General features: G+C 35.9%; 2 protein-coding genes across 2 annotated transcripts; one reads left to right on the forward strand and one right to left on the reverse strand.

Moving 5' to 3' along the window:
* Window positions 1-11867: 11867 nt before the first annotated feature.
* CHX20 (cation/H+ exchanger 20) lies at window positions 11868-16309 on the forward strand. The gene is made up of 4 exons (XM_086422549.1): window positions 11868-12116; window positions 12256-13281; window positions 14032-14940; window positions 15592-16309. The coding sequence occupies exons 1-4, from the start codon at window positions 11937-11939 to the stop codon at window positions 15958-15960; spliced, it is 2484 nt and encodes an 827-aa protein (XP_086278675.1). The 5' UTR covers window positions 11868-11936; the 3' UTR covers window positions 15961-16309.
* Window positions 16310-17585: 1276 nt separating this feature from the next.
* Window positions 17586-22994, reverse strand: LOC147385638 (putative ADP-ribosylation factor GTPase-activating protein AGD6). The gene is made up of 3 exons (XM_086422495.1): window positions 21868-22994; window positions 19101-19157; window positions 17586-18309 (listed from the first exon to the last, which is right to left on the reverse strand). The coding sequence occupies exons 1-3, from the start codon at window positions 22675-22677 to the stop codon at window positions 17812-17814; spliced, it is 1365 nt and encodes a 454-aa protein (XP_086278621.1). The 5' UTR covers window positions 22678-22994; the 3' UTR covers window positions 17586-17811.
* Between the last annotated feature and the right edge of the window lie 1224 nt (window positions 22995-24218).

The following is a 24218-nucleotide window of genomic DNA, read 5'->3' on the forward strand; positions in this document are numbered from 1 at the left end:
AAATAAGGCCCAGTAATTCTCAACAATTGTCTTTACCTATTATTGACTTGCAATATTATTTGCTTGAATTATTGAGCCCTAGACGATATGCAAACAAATGAACCGTCATTTATAATCTTAATGCGCGTCATTGGATGTTCTTCTACCCTTTAACTATCAATCTTGCTTTTAAAATATTTATTTATTAATATTTGTTGTCGTTAGACCTTCTAACGATCAGGAAATTACGGATCTTAGAGCATATTTCCCATAAAGTAAGTGAAGCTAATCCTGTGCATGAATTAAAGAAATCTTATTAGGCAAATATTCAGCTTGGCTTACTTATAAGAGACAGAAAGGGATGAAGGGTTGAGGAGGTTTGTGTGTGTGGAGCTGAACAGGACTAATACTACAGCCAAATGCCTTCTCATACTCGTCTAAACAATAATCCATTAATTGGGATCAATTTTATCTCATTTTCTTCTCTGTTTTCTTGTTTTTATTAGAGGAATAAGACCCCTTTTCCTCTTTTATTACATGGTGTTTCATCTTTCGCCAGCTCATCAACAAAAAAAGAAACGCTATTGGATGCTTTTCGATTGGAATTTTTATTATTGTTTTGAAGATTGTGAAGCTCAATTATTATACCTAAAAACAACCCATTGGGATAAGACATATCATTATCGTGATATCGTCGCAGTCATATATTTATATAAAGATTTGGCGTTGGCAAAACAAATCAAATCTTCTGCTATTTTTATTATTTTAATCCATGTTATTTCGAGTCTTTCTGTCACACTGTTAGAACATTCAACTTGTTTATTCCTTCTATTAGGATCTCTAACCGATTTTCGATTAATGTACTTAAACCATCTCAATCGGATTTCTCTTAGTTTATTTATTGGATCTGCACCTCAAATTTCTCCAATGCATCTATTTCTCATTTTATCTTATCTGTAGCTAAGCTCATAAAATGTAGACGTAGTGTAGGTTTCATCCATTGATGAAGTTGACCCACTAGGGTCCCAACACATGTTAACATATTTACAAACAATGGTGCTCTTATTTCCAATCCAAGGGTCAAGAATTAGTGATCATGATCATGTGTTTTTATCCTTGAACCTCGCCGTGAAAAGATACTCAAATCCAATGGCTAGAAACCATCAATCAAGCTAACTTTTGATTAGTAGATCAAAAAAGTCTTGGGCTAGTGGGCCCAATAATTCTCAAAAAAAAAAAACAATCTTAGTAGACAGTAGAGACCCCATTTGGTGTTTATTCATTATTATAGCAAAGCCCATCTCTGTTTTTAAAAAAAGTCATGATTTTGCACGAGAAAGGATGATTAAAGGGATGATCATGAAGTTGTTTGAAAAGAAACACGTGAGTCTCATGTGATAATTTTCTCTTCTCATCCTCTTTGGTTTGACTCACGGGAGGCTTGAGCAGTTGGGCTCGAGTCTGTGACTTAGTAACAAAGTCTTTGTTATTGGGGCTTCTTATCTCCTCTCTCAGATTCTAACTAGAAGGCAATAAAATTTTGTTGACTTTTCAAGTAGACATGACCGCACGTCTGCCTACACATGGATCATTGCTTAGCTCAGGATCTTTACAAATGAAATTACATAAAATAAAAAATAATAAATCATAATTCGACTAATCGTGATGTTGTGTTACACAGGGCAATTATGACGAATAATATGGAAAGAGAAAAAAAATAAGAAAGAAATAAAAACACACAAAATTAATGTGATTCGACAGTGTGCCTACATCCACAAGAACGATGAGCTGAATTTTCACTATATCAAATTAGGGTTACATCATATGAATTTATATAAGCACCAACCGTACAATAGGTATTAAAAATTTTCAATAATACTATTATACCGTATCGGGGGCGTTGCCCCTGCACCCCTAATCTATTAATTGTCCCCAACAATTCCAAAAACAGATGCCGTCGTTTCGTTCCGTTTCATTCGGAATACAACACTCCCCTCTCTCCATTCCGGCATCTGCCTATTTTCTCTATATACATGTTCCATTCAATATTAACCACATACTACAACACGTGATTTTATCGACAAATATTAAAATCATGATTTACTCACGATTTTTTCAAAAAATTGTAAATTTTTGTCACAATGGTTCGGAATTGCAAAAGATTATCATGTTAATAAATCGAGTGCAAAGATAAAATTAGAAATAAATGTATTCGGACTAAGAAAATATAAGAATAGCTCTTGTGGGATAAAATTCTTGATCCTGCCTTTAACAAAACAAAATTTGTTAGCTGGTGCAAATCTTTGTGACGACGATGAATGAATAATATCTTATAAAAATAGTAATTACTCTAAATTTAAAATTATTAATATGTTCTGAAGGTATTTTTTTTTCCTCACAAAGCATCTCTAGATTTTTTTTTTTCTTTCTTCATTTGTAAAATAATGTGATTCCATTTCTAAAAGAAAGGAAAGGGTGGTTTGAATTAAGGTTCAAGCTTATCCTCATTTTTAGAATAATTAAGAAACTTAATAGTGGAGTTTAAAGTTTGAGATTATTTATTTAATCAAACATATGGGCTGCTTTAGCTTAGTGTGTGATTTAGAGATACCCTTATATGTTTTGGTGAATATTTGAGATACGCTTTCTTTATACCGCCGGGCGATGACACCACCTATATCGTGGTCTCTCTTGAGAGACTAAGAGAAAATGGCGGAAACACCCTTATCTTCAACCTAAGTGCCTATCTTGCCACCAAAAGACAAGGTTGAAGAGGATTTAGGAAGAAAAAAAATCCAATGATGAGGGTATTTTGATCGGATGGTTGTCATCAGTTTGAAAATGCAGGGGTATCTCAAATATTCACCAAAATAAGAGGGGGCGTCCAGTAAGAAACAATAGGACATTTGTGAGTCGTGACCTGTTGGACAGCTATTTTTCTCCTCCTAAGGCTTTTAATGTTGGAAAATGTGTTTTTGATGTATAAGGATGAGGTCCAAAACACATGATGGATAGGGAACTTGTAGATGATTTTTAATATTCTATGCCTTGAGATTAGTATCATAACCATAAGGAATCATATACTATTTCCTTTGTTTCCCATCTTTTTATAATGGACTTCATTTCAACTACCACAAATCGTGTTTAGAGACTATGCTTTGATCAAGGGTGGAGCCAGGATTTTCCTGTAGTGGGGGCAAACTATGGTTAGTTGTATAGTGAAGATGAATGATTTTAGGGAGAAATTAAGAGATTTTTAGTTAGAAGTTGAAGAAAATGATATTTAAGTCATTTCCAATTAATAGATGAGAAGTCTCAGTCAAGAGGGGAGGGAGTGGGGACAAATGTCATCAACAAAGTCAAACCGAATTAAAATCAATTTGGTTTGGTTAAATTCAATTCTATGAATTGCCAATATTTTACAAACTTGCTTCGAAGCAATATATTTTATTTAATAAATAAATAAATAATGAACATAGAATTTTATATAGGGCCAGGATCCCTTGAATAATCATATGCATATGATTATAATAAATTATCTAAACTAGAGTTTCTCTATATATGTCTTCAAGAGGATGAAATTCTTTCAACGTTCTAGGGTTTGGAGTTTTTGTGAAGAAACTAAAATTAAAACTAGCAAAAGTGGATTATTCTAAATTGAAAAGAAATTCTCAATGACAAGGCGGAGCGAGAAATGGGTGCAAGAATTCATGGTCTACATAGTCTTTATTCGACTTAGTTCTTATCATAAATTTACCACAAATACTTATAACCTACTTTACTGTTCTTTCTTTAGTCAATGTAGGACTAAATTTCTTATAATGAAGTACAAAAAATGAAAATCAGAAGCATCAAAACAATTTTCTTTGGATTTTCATATTTCATTTAAGAATGAGTCGTAATTTTCATTTAAGCGGATTTTAGTCAGAAGTTAAAGAAAATGATATTTAGATTATTTCTAATTAATATTTGAGAAGTCCCGATCAAGAGGCAATGTCATCGATACAAAATTGAAGAGGTGATGGAATGGGGTCAAATGAGGCATGTAATTAATTAGTTGAAAATATAGGGGTGTTTCAAAGTTCTATGTGGGCAAAAATTGGAGGGAGTGGGGACAAATGGGGTATGTAATTAGTTGAAAATATAGGGGTGTTTCAAAGTTCTATGGGGGCAAAAATTACAGGGAGGTGAGGGTGTGGAAGCAAATGGGGAGAGAGGTGAGGGAATGGGAACAAATGGGACATTTAATTACTTGAAAATATAAGGGTGTATCAAAGTTTTGTGGGGGCAAAAATTAGAGGGAGGTGAGGGTGTGGGGGCAAATGGGGAGAGAAGTGAGGGAGTGGAGATAAATGGGACATGTAATTAGTTGAAAATATAGGGGTGTCTCAAAGTTTTGTGGGGGCAATTGCCCCCATCAGCTCCTTACTAACTCCGCCCCTGGCTTTGATTGTTAGGCTATGTTTGGTAACGCTTCTAAAGTCTGGAAATTAGAAATCAGACTTCACAAGTTTCATCCAGCGTTTTTCTATCGTTGATTCGAAACTTCTAAACTTCGATTCTGAAATTTAAAATTTGAAACGAAATAAAGTTTCTAACACTGAATTTTAAAGGTGGATCACTTCCATTTAAACTTCAAAAGTGTTACCAAATACACACTTAGTATTTCAATTGATTCAATCCTGGATAACCATTATCATAATGTTAAGGATTTAATACAAAAAATTTCTACCATGATTTGAATTATTATACTACTATCAAAGATTCATTCTGTCTAAGACAATCATATATTTAGCATTCTGGATGCTTCTTGATTGGGAAGATAGTTCTCGATCGAATCTCTTTTTAGACTACGGAGTTGATTTATAATCAGTCGACTGTATCCTTGGCCTAGGAAGTGAAAATTAGGAATTTTGATGTGAATTCATCCTCAATAATACTAAACCCTCCATTTGATCTAAGCCATTTTGTTTTAGTTCTCCTAGTTTTAAGCTCTTACATGAGATTTGTTAATTATCAATTTAGACTAAAAGTAATCGGTTCTTTGTTCTAATTTTATGGAGATCGATATAATATTTGGGCCACGAACTCCCTTGATTCCCAAATTACTTAGCTGATTCTTGGGTCAAAATCAATTTAGTCTTGGCCTTAGAGGATCCATGATTTTGAATATAAATGGCCAATCTACATGCTAATTCAATTGTGATTAAATTAGTAGATCCAAATTTATAATTTGAAGACCAAAATACACTTAAAAAGTTGAGTACGGGAAATAAGTCCTATTGGTGATAATTTTAGTAGTGTAAGTTTAACTTCGTAAAATTGTTGGGATCAGATGACCATGAATAATGACTCGTAAAAACATACTATCTTGACCACTTAAACATGAAATCTGTTGTTTGGATTTCATCGTAAGATTATATGTTATCAATACAGGTACAAAATCAACTATAGCTCTTCGATCTCAATAAAGGAGATTATTCCTGGATAGAATTTTGATTTGCACTTCGATGATCAAGTTAGAATAAATTTTGATAGACTTTCAATTTAGATTATTGTAAATTCATATCTTAACCTTTGTTGGTTACATATTTATAGTCTTAGGCCATTGATTGCAATGCATATTAATTATAGATATGCTAACATGTGTCGGTATGAAATTTTCGTTTACAAATAAATCTTCATGCTTGTCACGTGTCGGAAAGATGTCATATTTTGTATTTGCGTCTGACACCCCATGTGAGATTCACATGGTCTTTTGCGATGGCTCACCTATTATTGTCTTCATCTTAAGACCCCAAACCCTACACCCTTCAATAGGTTAAATCCATCTGTAACATTTCTAATTGGAAAAGATGTTGAGGTCCTCTGTAGTACTTTGACTACTTTCGTGTTGATGTATCCTCCCAACTACCACCGTGCTCGGATTTGATATGATTTTCTCTTACTCTTACAAATCCCAACCATTTAATCATTAGATCATGTGTTTTCACATGAATCATTTTTCATGTCACTACATCTCAATCCCTTTTAAAATGGGAGAAAGACAAGAAAGTAGAAGAAACAAATAAAGAAATACGAACTCCACTTGATTATATTTTCAGATTGAGTCGTGATAATATATCTGACGCCTCCCTTCGACATACACCACCCTATGCTCCCATCACACAATCATAGATCATTTATCTCGAGATACATAAAAAAGATTTATAATTCTAAATATCTTAAGACAAATGATCTACGGTTCTATGATGGGGACGTATGCTAGAAAAGGGCAACAAAAAATCATTAGCCTTTTAGATTTTCAACTGGACATGAGAAGCTAACCGTATTATTAGTTTTCTTGTGATGTAATGTCGGTATTGAAGACAAAGATGTATAATTTCATGACTTTCAGAAGCCAAAAAGTTTTTATTGATTTGATCGTTATAATGTGATCATAGAGTCAATGAAAATAAAGTCGAATAACTCAAATACATCGTATGAGTTGAGAGAAAGTAGATTGATGGTAGAAGAAATCTTCACTCATTTGATTTTGAATTTTTTTCCTCAAATAACACGACAAAACTTTATTATGAACTTCGAAAATATTACAGAACAAGTAAAATAATGGGATTGAGTGAGGCACTAATGACCACTTAATATAAATGAAAAAAATATCACATTTCGTGTAAAACGAGAACCACTTAATGGAGTGGACTCCACAGACTTGGGTGGACTGAATACCCAACTTCATCTCTGATTTGTGCGCCATGTGACATATTTTTCGATCCAATATTAAACGCCATGTCCACTTAATATAAATGAAAAAAAATATCACATTTCGTGTAAAACGAGAACCACTTAATGGCGTGGACTCCACAGACTTGGGTGGACTGAATACCCAACTTCATCTCTGATTTGTGCGCCATGTGACATATTTTTGGATCCAATAATAAACCCCATGTCGACAAAAGGATGTATGCGCCAAAAGAAGCCTGGCGTAGGATAACTACGTAACTCCCCAAAGTAAGGGATCAAAAATCTTGCTGTAATTATTTGTCGTGGCATGATCGTAAATTTATGAGAACGAAAGCCCTAACTCTATTAACTTTAAAAAGCCACAAATTACGTTCAATAATTAGCAAAAAGTCACAAAAGTCCTCAACAAGTACAAAGTACAAACATTAGGGAGTAAAAAAAGGACTCTAAAGGCATCAAAATTTTGGAGGTGGCGCCTCGACGTGCTCAGGAATATTTGAGACACTCCCTTACTTTAAAATTGGGTGAGCGGACCCTTCGTGACCCGTATTACTCCTGTAATTCTCTCTTGTTATTGTTGTACAATTTGTAGATATCACATTTAAGAAAAATGACAATTCAATCTTCTGTTATGGGCAGATTAACAATAGGGATACTTGTCCTCACAAGAATTTTCAAAATCTATAGATTAGTGAGTTATTACGACATATTTTAGTACAGATTAAAAAATCTATCATTATTATTTTCATAAAAAAAATTTCACTTTTAATTGCTCCCACAACTTCTTTTTAACTCTTGATTGCCGTGACATAGGTAAAATCTTGACTTTGCACCTGCTTGTACTTATAATTTAGATTAGATTTAAAAAAAAAAAAAAAAAAAAAACTTTATATTTGCTTAATTAGGAGTGTTAATGGGTACATATTTAATTGAAATCGAATCGATAGGAATCGAAACCATGAGGTTCTATCTGATAGGTACACGGAATCAATTTGTTTTGTCATTTCTTTCCATATTATAGATGATTTAAGATATTTCTTTATTTCACAATAGATGTATGTTATATAAAATTCTTCAATTTTTAATATAAATTATCGATTGGAGTTTAAAATGAATTACTTTTCTAAAAATTTATTACTTTTAATTAAGATAAATTTTTTATTTTTGAAATAAATTATTAATTTGTATCTTTAGTATAACAACTTATAACTAAGTTAATAATATGTTAATTTTTTGAAAAGAAAAAATTTATATTGATTTGTGTAGACACCCTAATTTGAACGGGACACTACTCGAAAATGCCCAAAAATACAGATTTTCCAAATAAATTGGCCTACGGGCCTTAAGGGCCAAAGTCATTGAAAAGTGACATTTTGACCAAATCGAGACCCCTAAGACCTCTCAATGGTTTAGGAGGCCACCAAAAGGACTCGGCCTACCTTACGCTTTCCCAATATTCACCGCTCCGCTTCCAAAATAAAAAACGTCAAATTTTCAATAAAGTTCACCAACGGGCCTAAAAAGCCCAATTTGCCAACACGTGGCATCTCGATCAAACCAATGATTTCAAAAATTTCAAAAAAATAAATAAAATTAAAAAACGAGACTTGGGATGCCTACCACCTCTTATACCTTCCACCGCTCCATCTCCGAATCCAAAAAAATCTAAACCCGCTTAAGGCCCATAAATCCTTAATTCTTAAAAATCCATTTTTCTCACCCCCCTAATCTAAACTCAATCCCACATTACCTAAAAATCTAATATCAATCTACATCCTCAAAATCCATTCCAAAATAACCCCCAACCAATTCCTAAAATCCAAAACCATTTTATAACCCAAGCCCAAAACACTCCAAAGCCCCTAAGCCCAAATCCATATCCAACCCACAACCTTAACCCATCAACCACTACCCACATCAACCAATCACCATCTTGATAATTAAAGATGACACATGTCATCACCCCATCTCACCTCCCTCACCCAACTACCTACCCCATTAATTTACTTTAAATCTCATCTACCCACACATCAACCCATCACCTTTTCTCTCAAATCAAACACATCTACCCACACCCCTAACCTATACCTCCCCTAATCTACCCTCATCATTCCCTACAAAACCCACATCTACAACCTAAACTTACACCATCCTCTCAAGTCAAACACTCAACCTCTCTCATCAACCTATCCCAACCCTTCATTTCCACCCACTTTAACACATGGCATCATCTCTCTCACTCTCCCAAAATATCATCAACCACCTCTTTAAATCTTCCATTCTCTTAAGTCAAATACCATTTAAGCACAACCACCATCTTAAACTCACCTCACAAAACACTCTACCCAAATGGGTTGGGTAGGATCCAAACCATTTGGGTCAAAACTCACCCATTTAACCCCACTTCCCTAAATACCCTTCAATCTCCTCTAAATTACACCCACTTCTCTCTCAAACTCATAACCATTCTATCATTTTTCTTCACTTCACCCCATTTTATCCCTAAAATAACTCCTCAACATCTATAAATACCCTCATTCTCTTCCCAAAAATGGCCCCCAACTTTCACTACAAAATTTCTCCCCAACTCTCTCTCTACTAACAACTATCACCCCTCTCACTAAGAAAAATCTCATCAATTCCCTCACACTAATCCTCCCCAAGTCTCATAAAAAAAATCACATACTACACTCATCTCTCTCATCATCTCTTCTCTACTCCTTCAACCAAAAAAGAGTTGTATTTGCTTAAAATACTAAGGACTCAAGAAGACTTAAAGAAGAAGAAGAAAGAAGATACAAGGTGGGTTCAAGGCAACCCCCCCTCTCTCTTCTACACCCTCTCCTCCTCCCTCTTCTATCACCCTTCTCCCCTTCATTTTATTTTTTAGGATGAATGGACCCCAAGGCTAAAGGTCTATAAGGGTCATTTCCATCAATGGAATGACCCTATGATTAAGCCGAAAATGAACCCCTATCTAGGGTACAAATGCACCCACGTGGCACGTTGTCTTTCACACCTTTTTAAATAAAAAATGATCGAGTTGAGTTGAGGTTACCACTCTTTAGTGGGGAGAAAAGGGTGCCTAATACCTTCCCTTTTCTCCAATCGAGCCACTTACCCCGAATCTCATTGTTTGATTAGTTCCTATCCATCGAGAGTCACTAAAACGTCAAAAATGTCATTTTTTTCAAAAAATGCACATCGGGTGACCATTCACACCCACTTATAATATGAATGGTGGCGACTCCAAACCATTGTAGATGTGGTTATCGTAATGACGAAATCACGTGTCTACAATTTGAAATATTTTTTTTCTCATTCAATTCTTGAGAATCGGAACCGATGGGTACCCGTGATTTTTGGTAGTTCCATTTATTGTGGAACCATATCTGGAATCGACAAGAATCGTAACCAAACTAAATATGATGGTTATGGTTCTAAGTTCCTTAGGAACCAAACTAGAATCGACATATTGACACCCCTAACTCTAATCAAGCATTTGAAAATGGACGATTATTGAACTCCTAAATTTAAATGGTTGGATGTAATCATCTTGATGATTTGGCACACCCTCAATCATTGATAATAGATATATAGAGAGTTACAGGAAAAACAAGATACAAAGGATGCGCTCGCTTAAATTGGTGGCATGCCCTTAACCTCCATCTTCTTTTATAAAATAATAAAACTTGGCATAAAAATTATAGATCCCCCCTCCCTCCCTAAAAAAAAATTAGACTTCTTCATCATCATGAAAATTGTAGGAGCATGAATCGGGATCTTAGGATAATTGTTTGATCCATAATGAATGAAACGATCCCCAAAATGATCTTCAAGATTTATCAAAAGAAAAGATCTTGAAGATCATCATCAAGAAGTCAAAAAGAATCTCGAGTGACAGAAGGCAAATAATGAAGTGTTGCATCCTTATTCATAGGAAGCCCAAACGAAAATAAGTTTAAATTATAAAAATCACAATGAAAATCAAGAGATTCAATTGTGCTCTATCACAATTAAGAAATAAATCATAATTCAATCCAAAGAGGAAACTAAACAAAGAAATGTAGAGGAAAAATAAATCATAGGCACAATGAATTTCAAGATAGATGTATGAATTTTTACACGACAATGATGATGAAAATGAGATGGTGGTAATGATGATCTTGACAGTGATGATGATGATGAGGGCATTGAGGTTATTTCTCATTAATCAATAAAAAAGACAAATATGAAGAGGTAACGTGAATCAATTTTCAAAATTTTAAAAGTCAACAACGTAGGATCTATAAAGTCATGCCAACATAAAAGATCATAATCTTCATTGGAGATAATACACAAAATTTTATTTTTTCCTCCTAACACCTATAGGATCTAGGACGGACCAATCACATTATCCTGTGCAGGGACTTATCCCCACAAAAATTTCAAAATCTATTAGAGGTTATAATCTATTGTGATAGATAACGACGGATAAAAAGATTCATTGCTATTATTCCCGTAAAATTATTTTTCATACGTAAAATTCTAACTCCGCCCGAGCCCCTGTGCATTGAGGGCATCCTTAAATTTATGAAACCAACCTTGTTAGGCTGCAGTGTTATGTAGTGGAGAATCTGCGCGCTACAAAGAAAAAGAAAATGTTTGATAATACAACATTTGATGATAGTTAAAGACTCAACATACCTTACGTGGCAATAATTTGCCTTGTATCAAGGCATGATCCACCATTACCATAAAATATTAAAACAATAAAGTATAGCTCTTGCTGTCATTTAAACGTGTCTTCCTCCTTCTCTATTGTCAGAGTTATTCGTCCTCTTTTCTCTTTTAAGTTGCCTTACGTGTTTCGCATAAATAGTCGAAATCATCCTAATCCATGGGGTCATTTTAGTCAATTCACATAAATATTTTATTTATTTATTTGTTAACTTTCGTAGTAAATGCTTATTAAATAGATAAATCTTAGAACTGACGGCCTCGGTTGGTTCTCCTTCCTTACGTAGTGGCATAAAAAGTAATTTTTCAATTTAAAATTACCCTTCAACGAAATAAAAAAAGCCTTCGTAGCGTCAAAAGATAGAAAACACGTGCACACGTAGTCTACGTTAGCACTTCAGCGGTTCAGCCCTCGCCTCCTGGCTGCTTGTTTCCTCCTATATATGTAACACACTTCTTTCCACCGTTTCACACGGAGGCGCAATTTAGCAGCAGTCATGCCTTTCAACATTACCTCCATTAAAACCTCTTCAAGCGGAGTATGGCAAGGAGATAACCCGCTAAACTACGCCTTCCCTCTCTTGATCATTCAGACAACAATAGTACTCCTCCTCAGCCGCTCTCTTGCCGTCCTCCTTAAACCTCTTCGACAACCCAAAGTCATCGCGGAGATAATTGTATGCTTCCATCTCACACCGTATCATTTCCCATCTATTTAAGTAAAAATCGTTTAACTAAAGACCATCCAAACATGTCCTAATATAATCTGTTTCTTATCTTATCTTAATTTTGTTTGTTTGTCTGTTTGTGGTGCAGGGAGGAATCCTGCTTGGTCCATCAGCACTTGGTCGCAACAAAGCTTATTTACATCGAATTTTTCCTTCATGGAGCTCTCCAATACTCGAATCTGTAGCGAGTATCGGTCTTCTCTTCTTCTTGTTCTTAGTAGGTCTCGAACTTGATTTAAGTTCGATTCGTCGAAGCGGACGAAGAGCGTTCAGCATCGCTGCAGCAGGAATTTCTCTCCCATTCATTTCTGGCATTGGTGTCGCAGTCATTCTCCGCAAAACAGTCCAAGGAGCAGAGCAAGTGGGTTTCAGCCAATTTGTAGTCTTCATGGGTGTCGCTCTCTCCATTACAGCCTTCCCCGTACTCGCGCGTATTTTAGCAGAACTTAAATTACTAACAACCCAAGTTGGTGAAACAGCCATGGCCGCCGCTGCTTTTAACGATGTAGTCGCTTGGATTTTATTAGCTCTAGCTGTCGCTCTCGCTGGAGACGGAAACAATAATGGGGTCCACAAGAGCCCATTAGTTTCGTTATGGGTACTTTTATCTGGTGTTGCTTTTGTTGTATTCATGTTGGTTGCTGTTCGACCGGGGATGGTTTGGGTTTCTAAACGATGTTCACCGGTTCACGAACCCGTAGACGAAGCTTACATTTGTTTAACTTTATTAGGTGTAATGGTTTCTGGATTTATGACTGATTTAATTGGGATACATTCGATTTTTGGTGCGTTTGTTTTCGGATTAACAATACCCAAAGGAGAATTTGCAGGAAGATTGATAGAGAGGATAGAAGACTTCGTGTCTGGTTTGTTACTTCCGCTTTACTTTGCTTCAAGTGGGTTGAAGACTGATGTTGCTAAAATACATGGGGCTGAGGCGTGGGGGCTTTTAGTTCTCGTAATTACGACTGCTTGTGCAGGAAAGATTTTGGGTACGTTCGTTGTAGCGATGTTGAACAAGATACCTGCAAGGGAGGCTCTAACGCTTGGGTTGTTGATGAACACTAAAGGGTTAGTCGAGTTAATCGTTCTCAACATCGGGAAGGAGAAGAAGGTTAGTATCCGGCGTATTTTAGTTTTTTACTAACTTGCGCTATTTTATTGTGTGGTTTGGTTAACTTGCACTCAATGAGTTTTGGCCTTTTGGCCCACTTAGAATGGGTGGAGTTTAACCATTGGTGCAAGTTAGAATTTTGTCGCCATTGAATTTTTTTTCTTCTTCATAAAGACGTGTGGGACTCGACACCTGCATTCTGTTGACTTTCTTCGTCAAACTTATTTATTTCTCAATTTTGACTTTTTCCGAGCACATCAGTCATCAAAATCTGCGACGCTGTCTTTGATTTATATTTATAAAATCAGTGACGGTCCCGATGGTTTATTGTTTTCAAAGATGACGATTTCTAAAAACCGATAATAATTGGTGTCTGTGGTTGTATTAAAACATGCCACGTGGTAGATATGGAGTATTGGCCCACTATTATTGATTTTTAATCATAGGAGGTTAAATTTTTTTCTGATAGATTAAAAGGCATCGAATTTAGCGTGACACGTGGAACTTTTTAGTACGACCTCACCCAATAAAAAATTATTTAAAAAAAAAACTGAAAAATCTGCTGTCTAATCGTTAGTTGTACCATCAATTGACAACATCTACTCTACCATAACATTAGCTGTCACAAAGATTTTTGATCCTGTGTATCTCATGGTGTTGGGAAAAACTATCTTTGATGATAAAAGGCAACTATTTGGACGGTCTAGATCCACAGAAAGCTAATAAATTTTAATTTTAATTTATTATCAGGTCCTGAACGATGAGATATTTGCTATCTTAGTCTTGATGGCACTCTTCACTACCTTCATGACGACCCCAACCGTGATGGCTATTTACAAGCCTGCACGTGGCGGCTCTTCCTACATACACAGAAAGCTACAACGCGAAGGTGAGGGTAGCAAAAAGGAACTTCGAATACTAGCTTGCGTGCACGGACCTGGAAATGTTCCCTCACTCATCAAGCTCATTGAGTCAACTCGGGGTTCCAAGAAATGCCCACTCAAACTCTACATAATGCACCTCGTCGAACTCACCGAACGATCCTCCTCAATCGTGATGGTCCAACGCGCCCGCAGGAACGGTCTCCCATTCAGAAAACGTCTTCGTCGAGGCGAATCACTCGACCGAGTCTCGGTTGCGTTCGAGGCATACGGTCAACTCGGACGAGTCAAAGTCCGATCGATGACTGCCATATCTTCTTTGTCCACCATGGATGAGGATGTGTGCCACGTGGCAGAAGACAAGAGGGTGACTATGGTGATCTTACCTTTCCACAAACGAGGGAGAGGTGACGTGGCAAAGGAGAACATGGGGCCCAGTTGGAGAGGAGTTAATCAGAGATTTCTAAAGAGTTCTCCATGTTCAGTGGCAGTGTTTGTAGACCGTGGATTAGGTGGTGATGGGGAGAAAACATTAGTGACCACAGCAAGTGCAGCACGTGGTGTGTGCGTAGTTTTCTTTGGTGGGCCCGATGATCGTGAGGCTTTAGAGTTAGGTGGCAGAATGGCGGAACATCCGGGTGGTAAGGTAACGGTCGTACGCTTCATTGAGAAAAATGGGATGGAGGCTAACGGAGTTAAGTTACGGCCGTCTCCGGAAAAAAGCACAGACAATAATTATAGTTTCTCAACTGCCGTTATGGACCGAGAGAGAGAAAAGGTATTTTTTTTTTTCTTTTTTCCTTTTAAATAATAGAGTTGCTATTGCCACACCAATTTTTACTAACGCCATACCAACTAAATATAAGAATTGGTGTGGTATTAGTAAAAGTTGGTGTGGCAATAATAGCTCTCTTAAAAAATGTTTTTTGGATTTAAATAAAAAAGTCTCTATTGCCACACCAACTGTTATTAAGAGCACCCCATTTATGAAATATGAAAATATTTTTCAAAATGGGCTTCAATTATGAAAAAATTCCGACTCTAGTACAATGTTCACTCTAATTCCCAAAACATGTTTTTCTAATGAATCCATCACTTTTATAATCAACGAATTCACTTATAAATTGTCAGTGAGATCGTTGAATTTGTTAATTATAAAAGTGGTGAATTCATTGAAAAAACATGTTTTAGGAATTAAAAAGAACGGTTTACCAAACTTGGAATTTCGTTATATTCAATGCACAAAATGGAGATTCACCCAAAAATTAGAACAGTCTTGGAGTTGCTCTTAGTAAAAGTTGATGCGGCCATATAAGCTCTCTTAAAATATTCCACTTAAAACTCGGTAGATGAGTATAAAAAATAATGTATTTGAATCACCCAAAAATGTGACACAGCTGATCAATTTTCATGGATGGTGTTAAAACAGGAGCTGGACGACGTGGCAGTGGCAGCGTTTAGGAAGCGATGGAACGGGATGGCAAATTACACGGAGAAGGTGGCGGGCAACATTGTGGAGGAGGTGCTGGCAATGGGGCGGAGCGGTGAGTATGAGCTTATTGTAGTAGGCAAGGGTCGGTTCCCGTCCACTATGGTGGCGGAGTTGGCGGATCTAAATGCTGAGCATGCTGAGTTAGGACCAATTGGGGATATCTTGGCCTCATCAGGCCACGGTGTAGTGTCGTCAATACTAGTGATCCAACAACACGATGTTGTCCACGCCAATGAGGCTCCTGTGTCTAAGATTGTCAATCGATATGATGGTACTAACAATACATCCGCCACCTCTTCGGTGTGATAGAAATCATAAGGTGTTTCTCTGGTGGGATATACATGTACAGGGTCTTCAATCTTTAGGTATAGTTTTGTTTTATGGTTAGTTCAGTCAAGTCGCCTTAGATGCAATTTTGCTGAGGGATTCTCTTTAAGTATCAGATTTCTTTCTTGTAAGAAATTTTGACCACCACAAATATAGTGGAGAAAAAAAAATAAAAATAAATTACTGTAATCTATTAACACAAGATAACTTATAAATTCCATGATGAAAGCATTGGTATCATCTTCAAAGCTTGATCCAAAAAAATTGGAGTGGATTAGATGGATCTTGTTCAACTTTCAATTTTTATATAAAGTTAATCTTCTTTCAACTCAAGTATCTTCACACCGACTTTCACTATTTTAATCCATGTTTTTTCTGTTTCCTCTTTTATAATTTTATTTCTTTCAACAAGGGTTATTATCGATCTTAGTTTCATATTTTGATGTAGGACATCTACAACTCTAAGTAGTTTTCTAATTTTATTAGGTTTTATTTTTTATTTCTAATTCTATTAGGATTTATATTTCATAGTTATGTTAAGAGTGCAATTCTTTATTAGTTTTTAATTTGTTTTAAATTTATTTTTATTATTTTAATTATAATTAAAAGTACTTAGAAGTCTCCAATTTAAGTTCTAATAGGATTAAAAAATTTGTATTATGTTATAAATAGGTTAATAATGTTAATTTTTAGTATTTTAATAGAATTCTAAGTTGTTATGATAGAGTTATTTATATAAAAAGTTCTAAATCCGAAAATTCAATAATCAATCAATTCAATTATCTTTCCTCTTTTAATTATTTTTTAGTTTTATGTTTTATTTTCTTTCAAATTATTGTTTGTTTATCAATTGAATCTATTGATTCAAATTGATTTTGAGTGTTCTATTGAACATAATGTATCAAATTTATTGATTCACACGCTTCCGCTACGTCATATTGACTAAATATAATGTGTTAGTGTCACTTTCTAAAATTTTCATTTTGATTTAATTGAGATGTGTCGATCACATCACTTTTGAAGCACCCTTCTACATTATTAATTCTATGAGGCACTTCCTCTTCAACCTCTTTATCATTATGGATGATAAAATCAAGATAGTAAAAATAAACGTTTCGGATTTTTTATTATTATTGGTCTTTCCCATCTGTGTGCTCATTGCTAAAATTGTACTCAATATACCATATCTTCGTCCAACTCATTTTAAAGCCTTTATACCCCAAAACAACCTTTCAAAGTTTTGAATTTTGAATTTTGAATTTATGAGCTCTTATCTTGTAAACGATGTCCCCTGTAAATTAACTAAGAGCAAACAGATTTTGTTGATACTAGTCAACTCTCTCATATAAATCATTAATTATGTTGGTACATTTACTGATTTACTTGAGGTTCAATTGTTATATTTTATGCCCACTAAATTAATTCTCTAGGTAGTTTTCCATATATTTTTCTTAAATCTATAAAAATCATATAGAGATTATTTCCAAATTTTATTCATCATCATATTCATTATTATTCTTATTGTTATATAAAATAATTACTTTAGACTCAATTATTTGATGTATGATGTCAAGTCCATGAATCTGACCATCAACACAAGACACTGATGAAAAAATAATTATTATTACACTAAGACACAATCAAGACTCAGTTTTGTTTCCAAACACGGATATTTCCCAATACAGTTTTAAGTTTACCAATGGTAGGATCCTGTTTTTAGTAGGCAATGAGCCTCTCTAAATAGTGATCTTTGAAAATCTTTTTAACATACAAACCTTCCCACTCCATGTAGTGTGAGTAAAATAAACGAAATCTGCAAAACAACTGACCTTATAGAAAGCCACCATCGGTCCATAGGGCATCTGATTTACCATTCTGACCAGCCGCCACACTCCTATTGGACGGATTGTGATAGAAATTGTCATAGTCGTCATCTTTGACATCATCCCAACCTGCCCAGCTATCCGAATTCTGGGTTACAGAGCTTTTCCCGGATTCTTCCTTATGGTTGTCTTTCCCATTCCAGTCATCCCAAGAGCTCGAAGACTTAACGGAATCGGACTGTTTACCTAATGAAGAGTGCCCTCCACCAGAAGATGAGTTCCACCCTTTGCTCTCCTGCCCAAACTCTTGATATGACCCGTTGTTCCTCTCACGATCATTCCTTTCCCAGCTGACGCCTTCCTTTGTATATTCCTCAACCTTCTGCGAAGCCATTGCCATGACCTCCTTCATTATCCCCCATGTCTTTTGCCCGATCTCAGTAGTTTTCGTGGTGACTACGTTCACTGTCTCGTTGACCTTGTAGTCATAGCCACCCTCTCTCACCTGTACAAAGGGTTTGATATTTCAAAGGCAATAACTTTGACCAGGGGCATTTAATATCAATGGAACCTAAGATGCTAACAAAACTTCAATGGACTAAATATGAAGAAATGATTTTTCCCCTCCTTTTTGCTGTTTTTTTTTTTTTCACATTAAAATGGTCCAACACAACATTAAGCACGTTACTTGTGAAATTTACAAAGAAACAGCCAAGTTATGAGCCTTTACAGACGTTTTGTCACTAGGGTTGTGACACGTTTCGAGAAACTTAAATTGCTATTTTGTTTATACGTAACATGTGACTGATTTAGGAAGTACAAACTACGACTATTAGATTCTTATTCTTAAATATTACTATTTATTCTGATGCAAGACTTCATTCCCAAGTATAATTTCATTGCAATAAAACATATCCATTTTCAAATACATATCGCTTATGTGGTGATAATCATATTATTTATTATATATGGAGTATTTTTACAAGCAATTCAGTCACCAAATGCTCGCTTGGGTCTGCCAAGGCATTTCAACAACCCCAGAATCAAGAAAGCCACATATATGTTATCCGTGTAGTACAGTTTTCACTAGTTATTTTTTTCTTGCATTACATATTGGTCGTCGGTATTGCAACCCAGAAGGAGACAAAAGGGTCATTTAAGCTCAAGAGTTAATTAACCAGTTTTGTCATTTATTATGTTACTAATTAGAGATAAAGGTTACAATAATCAAGAGTGAAATGAGTATCTAAGCACTACTAAAAGAAGAATGATGGCATAAAATGCAAAGTCAGATACCTTGTCAGTGAGGTCTTTCGTGCCAGCTTGGACTACCAGAGAGAGCCTACCCAATCTCTAAAAAACCAATGTAAGATGATTAATTTACAATGAAATAGTAAACAAAGCAAACACATCCTACTGGCCTGTACACCAATGAAAACACACCAGGGTCCTCATTGAAGCAGAATTAAAATAAAAAACTAAAAGGGGGCCATCTTAAACAAACTTGACAGTCTTCCTGAGAAATACCAAAACCCAGGCCTCAAATTCAAACATACAAAAGGAAATTCAAAAACAAAAAATCCAGTATGGAGTCAAGTCAATAAGAAAATCCCTTTCTTTTTTTAGAAGTGGTCATTAGGGCTTCTCTTAATTTAGATGGTTTAATTGAAAAGTTACTAAATAAGGAAGCATGAAATATAGTAAAGCATCGATACCAATGGTTGAGTCTATTGAGGCATCCAAATGGAACCCAACTCGATAATACACATCCTACGTGGACTTTTCTTATTGGGAATTTGAGTCCTAAAGGTATTAAGAGTTGGTGTTGCACTTGAACTATGTAACAACTAACTCCGACCCTTATATATAGAGGTTGAGAAGGTATGAGATAGATGTAATTGTCCAAATTTTCATTTTCTGTCATTTCTCCTATCTTTCATCTATTTTTAAGACTATTAAGTATTCTCAAGGGTATCTATCTTGTACCCTAGGGATTTAAGGCGTGGATTATAAGTAATTTCTTTAGTAGTGTTGACATAATGGATTTTGGATCATTGGCAACCCACGGCAATGTGATACGACTTCAGCTCAAGTCTTCCGCTATGCATAATAGGTATGCCTAGAACCCAACATAAGTATCAAAGTTATATAGTGTGATGTGCTTATCAATTAATTGCACCTATGACTAGACTACATGTTTTATATTTTTATACCCCATCCCTGTAGTATGTCCTTGGAGAAGAAGAAAACATAACCAAAAAATCTGATTTTCAAGATTGAATGCCCTGATGACTCAATTCAGCGAGTCCACTTAGTGAGACGATGAGTTAACTTGGCAATCCAAGAAAACAACACCGCCCCCCCCCCCCCCCCCCCTCTCTCAAAAAAAGGGGGGTGTCTCCTCCCCTTTTCCTAAATCATTTCTCTCTTCTAATCCTCATAAAAAATCGTTGATTTCCAGCCAAAACCCATGGATTTTTTCCCCTTAGTATACACCACACATATATAATGATTCCCCACCATGTTTAATGAATATTAGAGATACCCCCCCCCCCCCCCCCCATGTCAAATCGATGACACACCCTTTCTCTCAGTCTTTTCTAACAGATAAATCAAAATGGACTAAAGGTCCTCATCTTCAACCTTTAACCAAAAACCTCTAATCTTTCTCCCTAAAATCCGTCATATGTGTAAAATTTACCCTCATCTTTAACCTTGAGATTCCATCTCTTTCAAGTTTCAAAACTTAAGAGCAAGACATGATTTTAATAGAAAAATGACAAATTTATAGACTCTTAATGACACCTAAAAAATGGGATATACTTGACAAAATTATATAAGCTAAAACAAGACTTTTACAATATTTATCACCTAAAGATGATTTTTATGAATGTTTCAAAAAAAATTCCTAGGTCGAAAAATTCCTCCAAAACAAAATTTTAAACCTAACTCATCTTATTTAACAAGGAAGCCTATTACAAATTCTATTGTGCATAAAAAGTGTTCAATGAGTACACCGTCCAAGAATTTAGAACATCGCTTCCCTGCTCTATGTGGGTGTGGATGGGGCTTTGGATTTATGGGACAAAGAGTAAGGTGTAATTTACTGTTGACAAGATTATCTCCTTCTTGAATTGTATTTATCTTTGGGTTTTTTTTCCCGATTGATACTTTTTATTGGTAATATCATTATAAAAGGTTTCAAGCGTAGGCAATATATATAATTGATTAATATGCTAAGAGAAATGAATGTCACCTTTGTGGGCTGGTAAAAGATTGTGTGTAGTGATACCAAAGACCTGGGATCAAGATCCCGTCTTCACATTAAACATGCCAAAAAATTAATGTATGTATTAAGAAAAATGTATTAGGGAGCATGATCATTTAGGGCTCTAGGTAACATGGAATGGCAACTTTAGCCATGTGAAAATCCTCATTAATTGCAAAAGGACTCTAGTTGTAACTTTGAAAACCATTGCTCTTCAACGAGAAAGATCAAACTGAGAACTCTCATAGTAACCTAAATTTTCTTGCAGATGGGCACCATATGCTAAGAATGAATATTACTTCAATCTCCGTTCTTACTCAAACCTTTACTCTGACTACTATATCCAGTAGCAAAGCAGATTTTCTAAACAGTTATGTCTTTAACCATGGGTCACACACAATATATACTCTGTTTGGATAACTTGATCCTTCCTATCTAAGAAAATTATTTATTGGTATTGCGGATCAAGATGAATCTGGTTATTCAAGAATTCATTTTCATACGTCAAAAGGGTGTAGAATTGATCCCTCCCAATGCACTTAAACCAGGCAGTCCACAGTCCAGAACTATAACGCTGGCATGGGCAATTGACTAAAAAAACGAAGTTATCAATTCTATTGAGTTAAAATTCCTTTTCTGATCGTTAGCCGGTTAAAATTCTTGGTTATTAATTTCTAAAGACTAACAATTCCTGTAGAATCTATCAACAATTCAAACTTGCAAGGTCAACAAATCAGAAAATTTCAGGCTGAATATAAGTTATAACACACAAATGCAGATAGAAAAATGTCTCACCTGAGAAACAAGAGACACTGTGTCGCCCAGAACATCTCCCTGCGAATTGTTTCGCTGCACAGACGGAGGAGGAGTTGATCCAAACCCTACATACTTTCCCCCTTGTGAAGGTGGGATCCCTTCTGGTCGAGATCCATTCTCTTCTATCTTCTTAGCGAAGAAATTATCCTTATTTGCAGCTGATGACTCCAACTGTGATCTTGTATATATACCCTCTGTTGATTTTGATCTAACAGGCACAGATCTCCCACCACCGTCCCTAACATTCCCCGCTGATTGATTCCTTCTCATATCTGCAGATCGAAAACCATCGTCATCGTCCCAACTATCCCAACCTCCATTACTCCCCACCAAATTACTATCCTTACCACCGCTACCAACTGATCTCTGCCCTGATGGCGGTTTTTTCGTCCCAATTCCAACAGTTTCGTTAACAATTGGAGGATCTCGCCATGGACGACCTTCAGAGAGAGCTTGAATTCTCTCCCGATAAACGCGGGCAGCATTTGTGTTGTACTTGGCGATGATGTCCATCTCTTTTGGGATTTTGTACTGTGAGAGGAATGCGATGAGCTGTTCGTTGCCTCCAGACTCCATCTTCTTGAGCTGGATCTCGGACCAGGAATCCATGGTGACAGAACGGACAAAGCTGATGTGAACACCTAGGCCACGGTGCTTGCCCGAGCATTCGAGACACATGAAGATACCGTACGAGACTGAAGCCCATTGAGGGTTTTTTTGTGAGCAATCGACACAGATCTTGTTGCCCGCTCGCGATTGCAGGTCTCGGAGACGTCGAGAGGCCGCCATTGATTCCGATCCGATCGATCTCGATCGGATTCAAATAACAGATAAATAAATCGATCGAGCGACAATCAAAAGGTCAAGAGTTCGAGATCAAGATCGATAGAGAGATGAAGGAAACCTCCTACGTAAAAGATCTAATTAGATATAAAACTATCTTTGATCCAACAAAGTAAGAGGAGTTCGAACAGCATTTTAAGGAAAATCTGAGGAATTCGAAGCTTTTCTCCTCCTCCTTCTCCCTCGAAGTGAGAGAGAGAGAGAGAGAGAGAGAGAGGGAGAGACCACCCTTCTTTCCTCTCGTAATGGCGGATGGCCAAAAGGCCCAACACCGAAGCTTTGAGGCGATGTAGCCTTGCCAGCTAGGACCGTTGGTTCGTTTGAAGATACACGTCAAACGACATTTCAGATTATTATTTTAGTCAAACGTCGTAATTTCAAAGTTAGGAGAATAAACACTTACACTTTTCTTACTAACTTAGTAAGATTTTAAGCCTCACTAATGATCGTTCGGCTCAAATGGCTTATAACATTGAAAATCCACCATCACATTATTACTAACTTAGTATATTAAAAAATATATTTTGAACTTGATTCAAGATTTGCAAAATGGATGACTAAACCATCTGATCCTTGTCCCGGATGTCACAAGTTTGAGCCCAAGGAGGCTTAGAAGGATGAAATCCTTACCAACTAAGTAAGGCTAGTCGAACTCTACCAAGTTGTAAACAGTTTGACGCGTTGGGCAACCACGCTTGAAAGATATAACATCGCTCCACCTGTCAACTATATAATGACAGATTAACCACGTGGGCGGTCCGTCGGTCATTCAGAAAGCGAATTGGGTGCGAGTACTCGTGTATCAAAAGTTATACGAACCACTCAGAGTACGGCACGTCATCTAAGAGGGAATTTGCTGTTCGTTTAAATACATCCTGTCTTTAAAATGCCTCAATTCACACTTACTTGGGCTCCTGAATCAACATATTCAAACAAATCATGGTCATTCATCCATCCAAAACTAAATGTTTTCATATACTTGTACTATATCTATATAAAATAATAATAATAATAAGGATAATGTTGAAGTAACCTTGCGGGTGACATCGTGGAGGACATTTCTAACATAGAATTTGTATCTCGATGAAAAGCATCTATTATTCCAAGATACTTCCACATCAGAAATGTCCCCCCAACAAATTACTCCATAATGGCTACATGTTAAATTTGGTTAACAAAATATTTATCAAATTAATAATTGGAAAACACAAAATTATCAATTCTAATATATATAAAAGAGTTAGTGGCCTCAAAGATTCTTACAAGAGATTATAATGTGTGACATTAAGCCTTTTGGATTAGGAATAGTGACAAATTATGACTCTCTACGCATTTAATTCCTCCAATCTCTTCTTAAACTTGTCTTAATTTCCCTTCTTTTGATAAGTCATAGTTTTCCCATTAGATACCTGTCGAAGTGACATCAAAAAGGAATTAATAATAAGTCTATTTCTTGTGCCGAAATAATTATTGGACCAAGTGTTTGT

The sequence above is a fragment of the Akebia trifoliata genome, chromosome 14, assembly GCF_017979445.1.
Source record: "Akebia trifoliata isolate Shusen 1 chromosome 14, ASM1797944v1, whole genome shotgun sequence".
Taxonomy (NCBI): domain Eukaryota; kingdom Viridiplantae; phylum Streptophyta; class Magnoliopsida; order Ranunculales; family Lardizabalaceae; genus Akebia; species Akebia trifoliata.

Coding starts and splice junctions, on each gene's coding strand:
- CHX20 (XM_086422549.1), top strand. CDS start 11,937: ATGCCTTTCAACATTACCTCCATTAAAACCTCTTCAAGCGGAGTATGG. Junction 13,282..14,031: donor ACATCGGGAAGGAGAAGAAG/GTTAGTATCCGG, acceptor ATTTATTATCAG/GTCCTGAACGATGAGATATT. Junction 14,941..15,591: donor TGGACCGAGAGAGAGAAAAG/GTATTTTTTTTT, acceptor GTGTTAAAACAG/GAGCTGGACGACGTGGCAGT.
- LOC147385638 (XM_086422495.1), bottom strand. CDS start 22,677: ATGGCGGCCTCTCGACGTCTCCGAGACCTGCAATCGCGAGCGGGCAAC. Junction 19,158..21,867: donor CAGTGTCTCTTGTTTCTCAG/GTGAGACATTTT, acceptor TTGGTTTTTTAG/AGATTGGGTAGGCTCTCTCT. Junction 18,310..19,100: donor CGAAAGACCTCACTGACAAG/GTATCTGACTTT, acceptor CCCTTTGTACAG/GTGAGAGAGGGTGGCTATGA.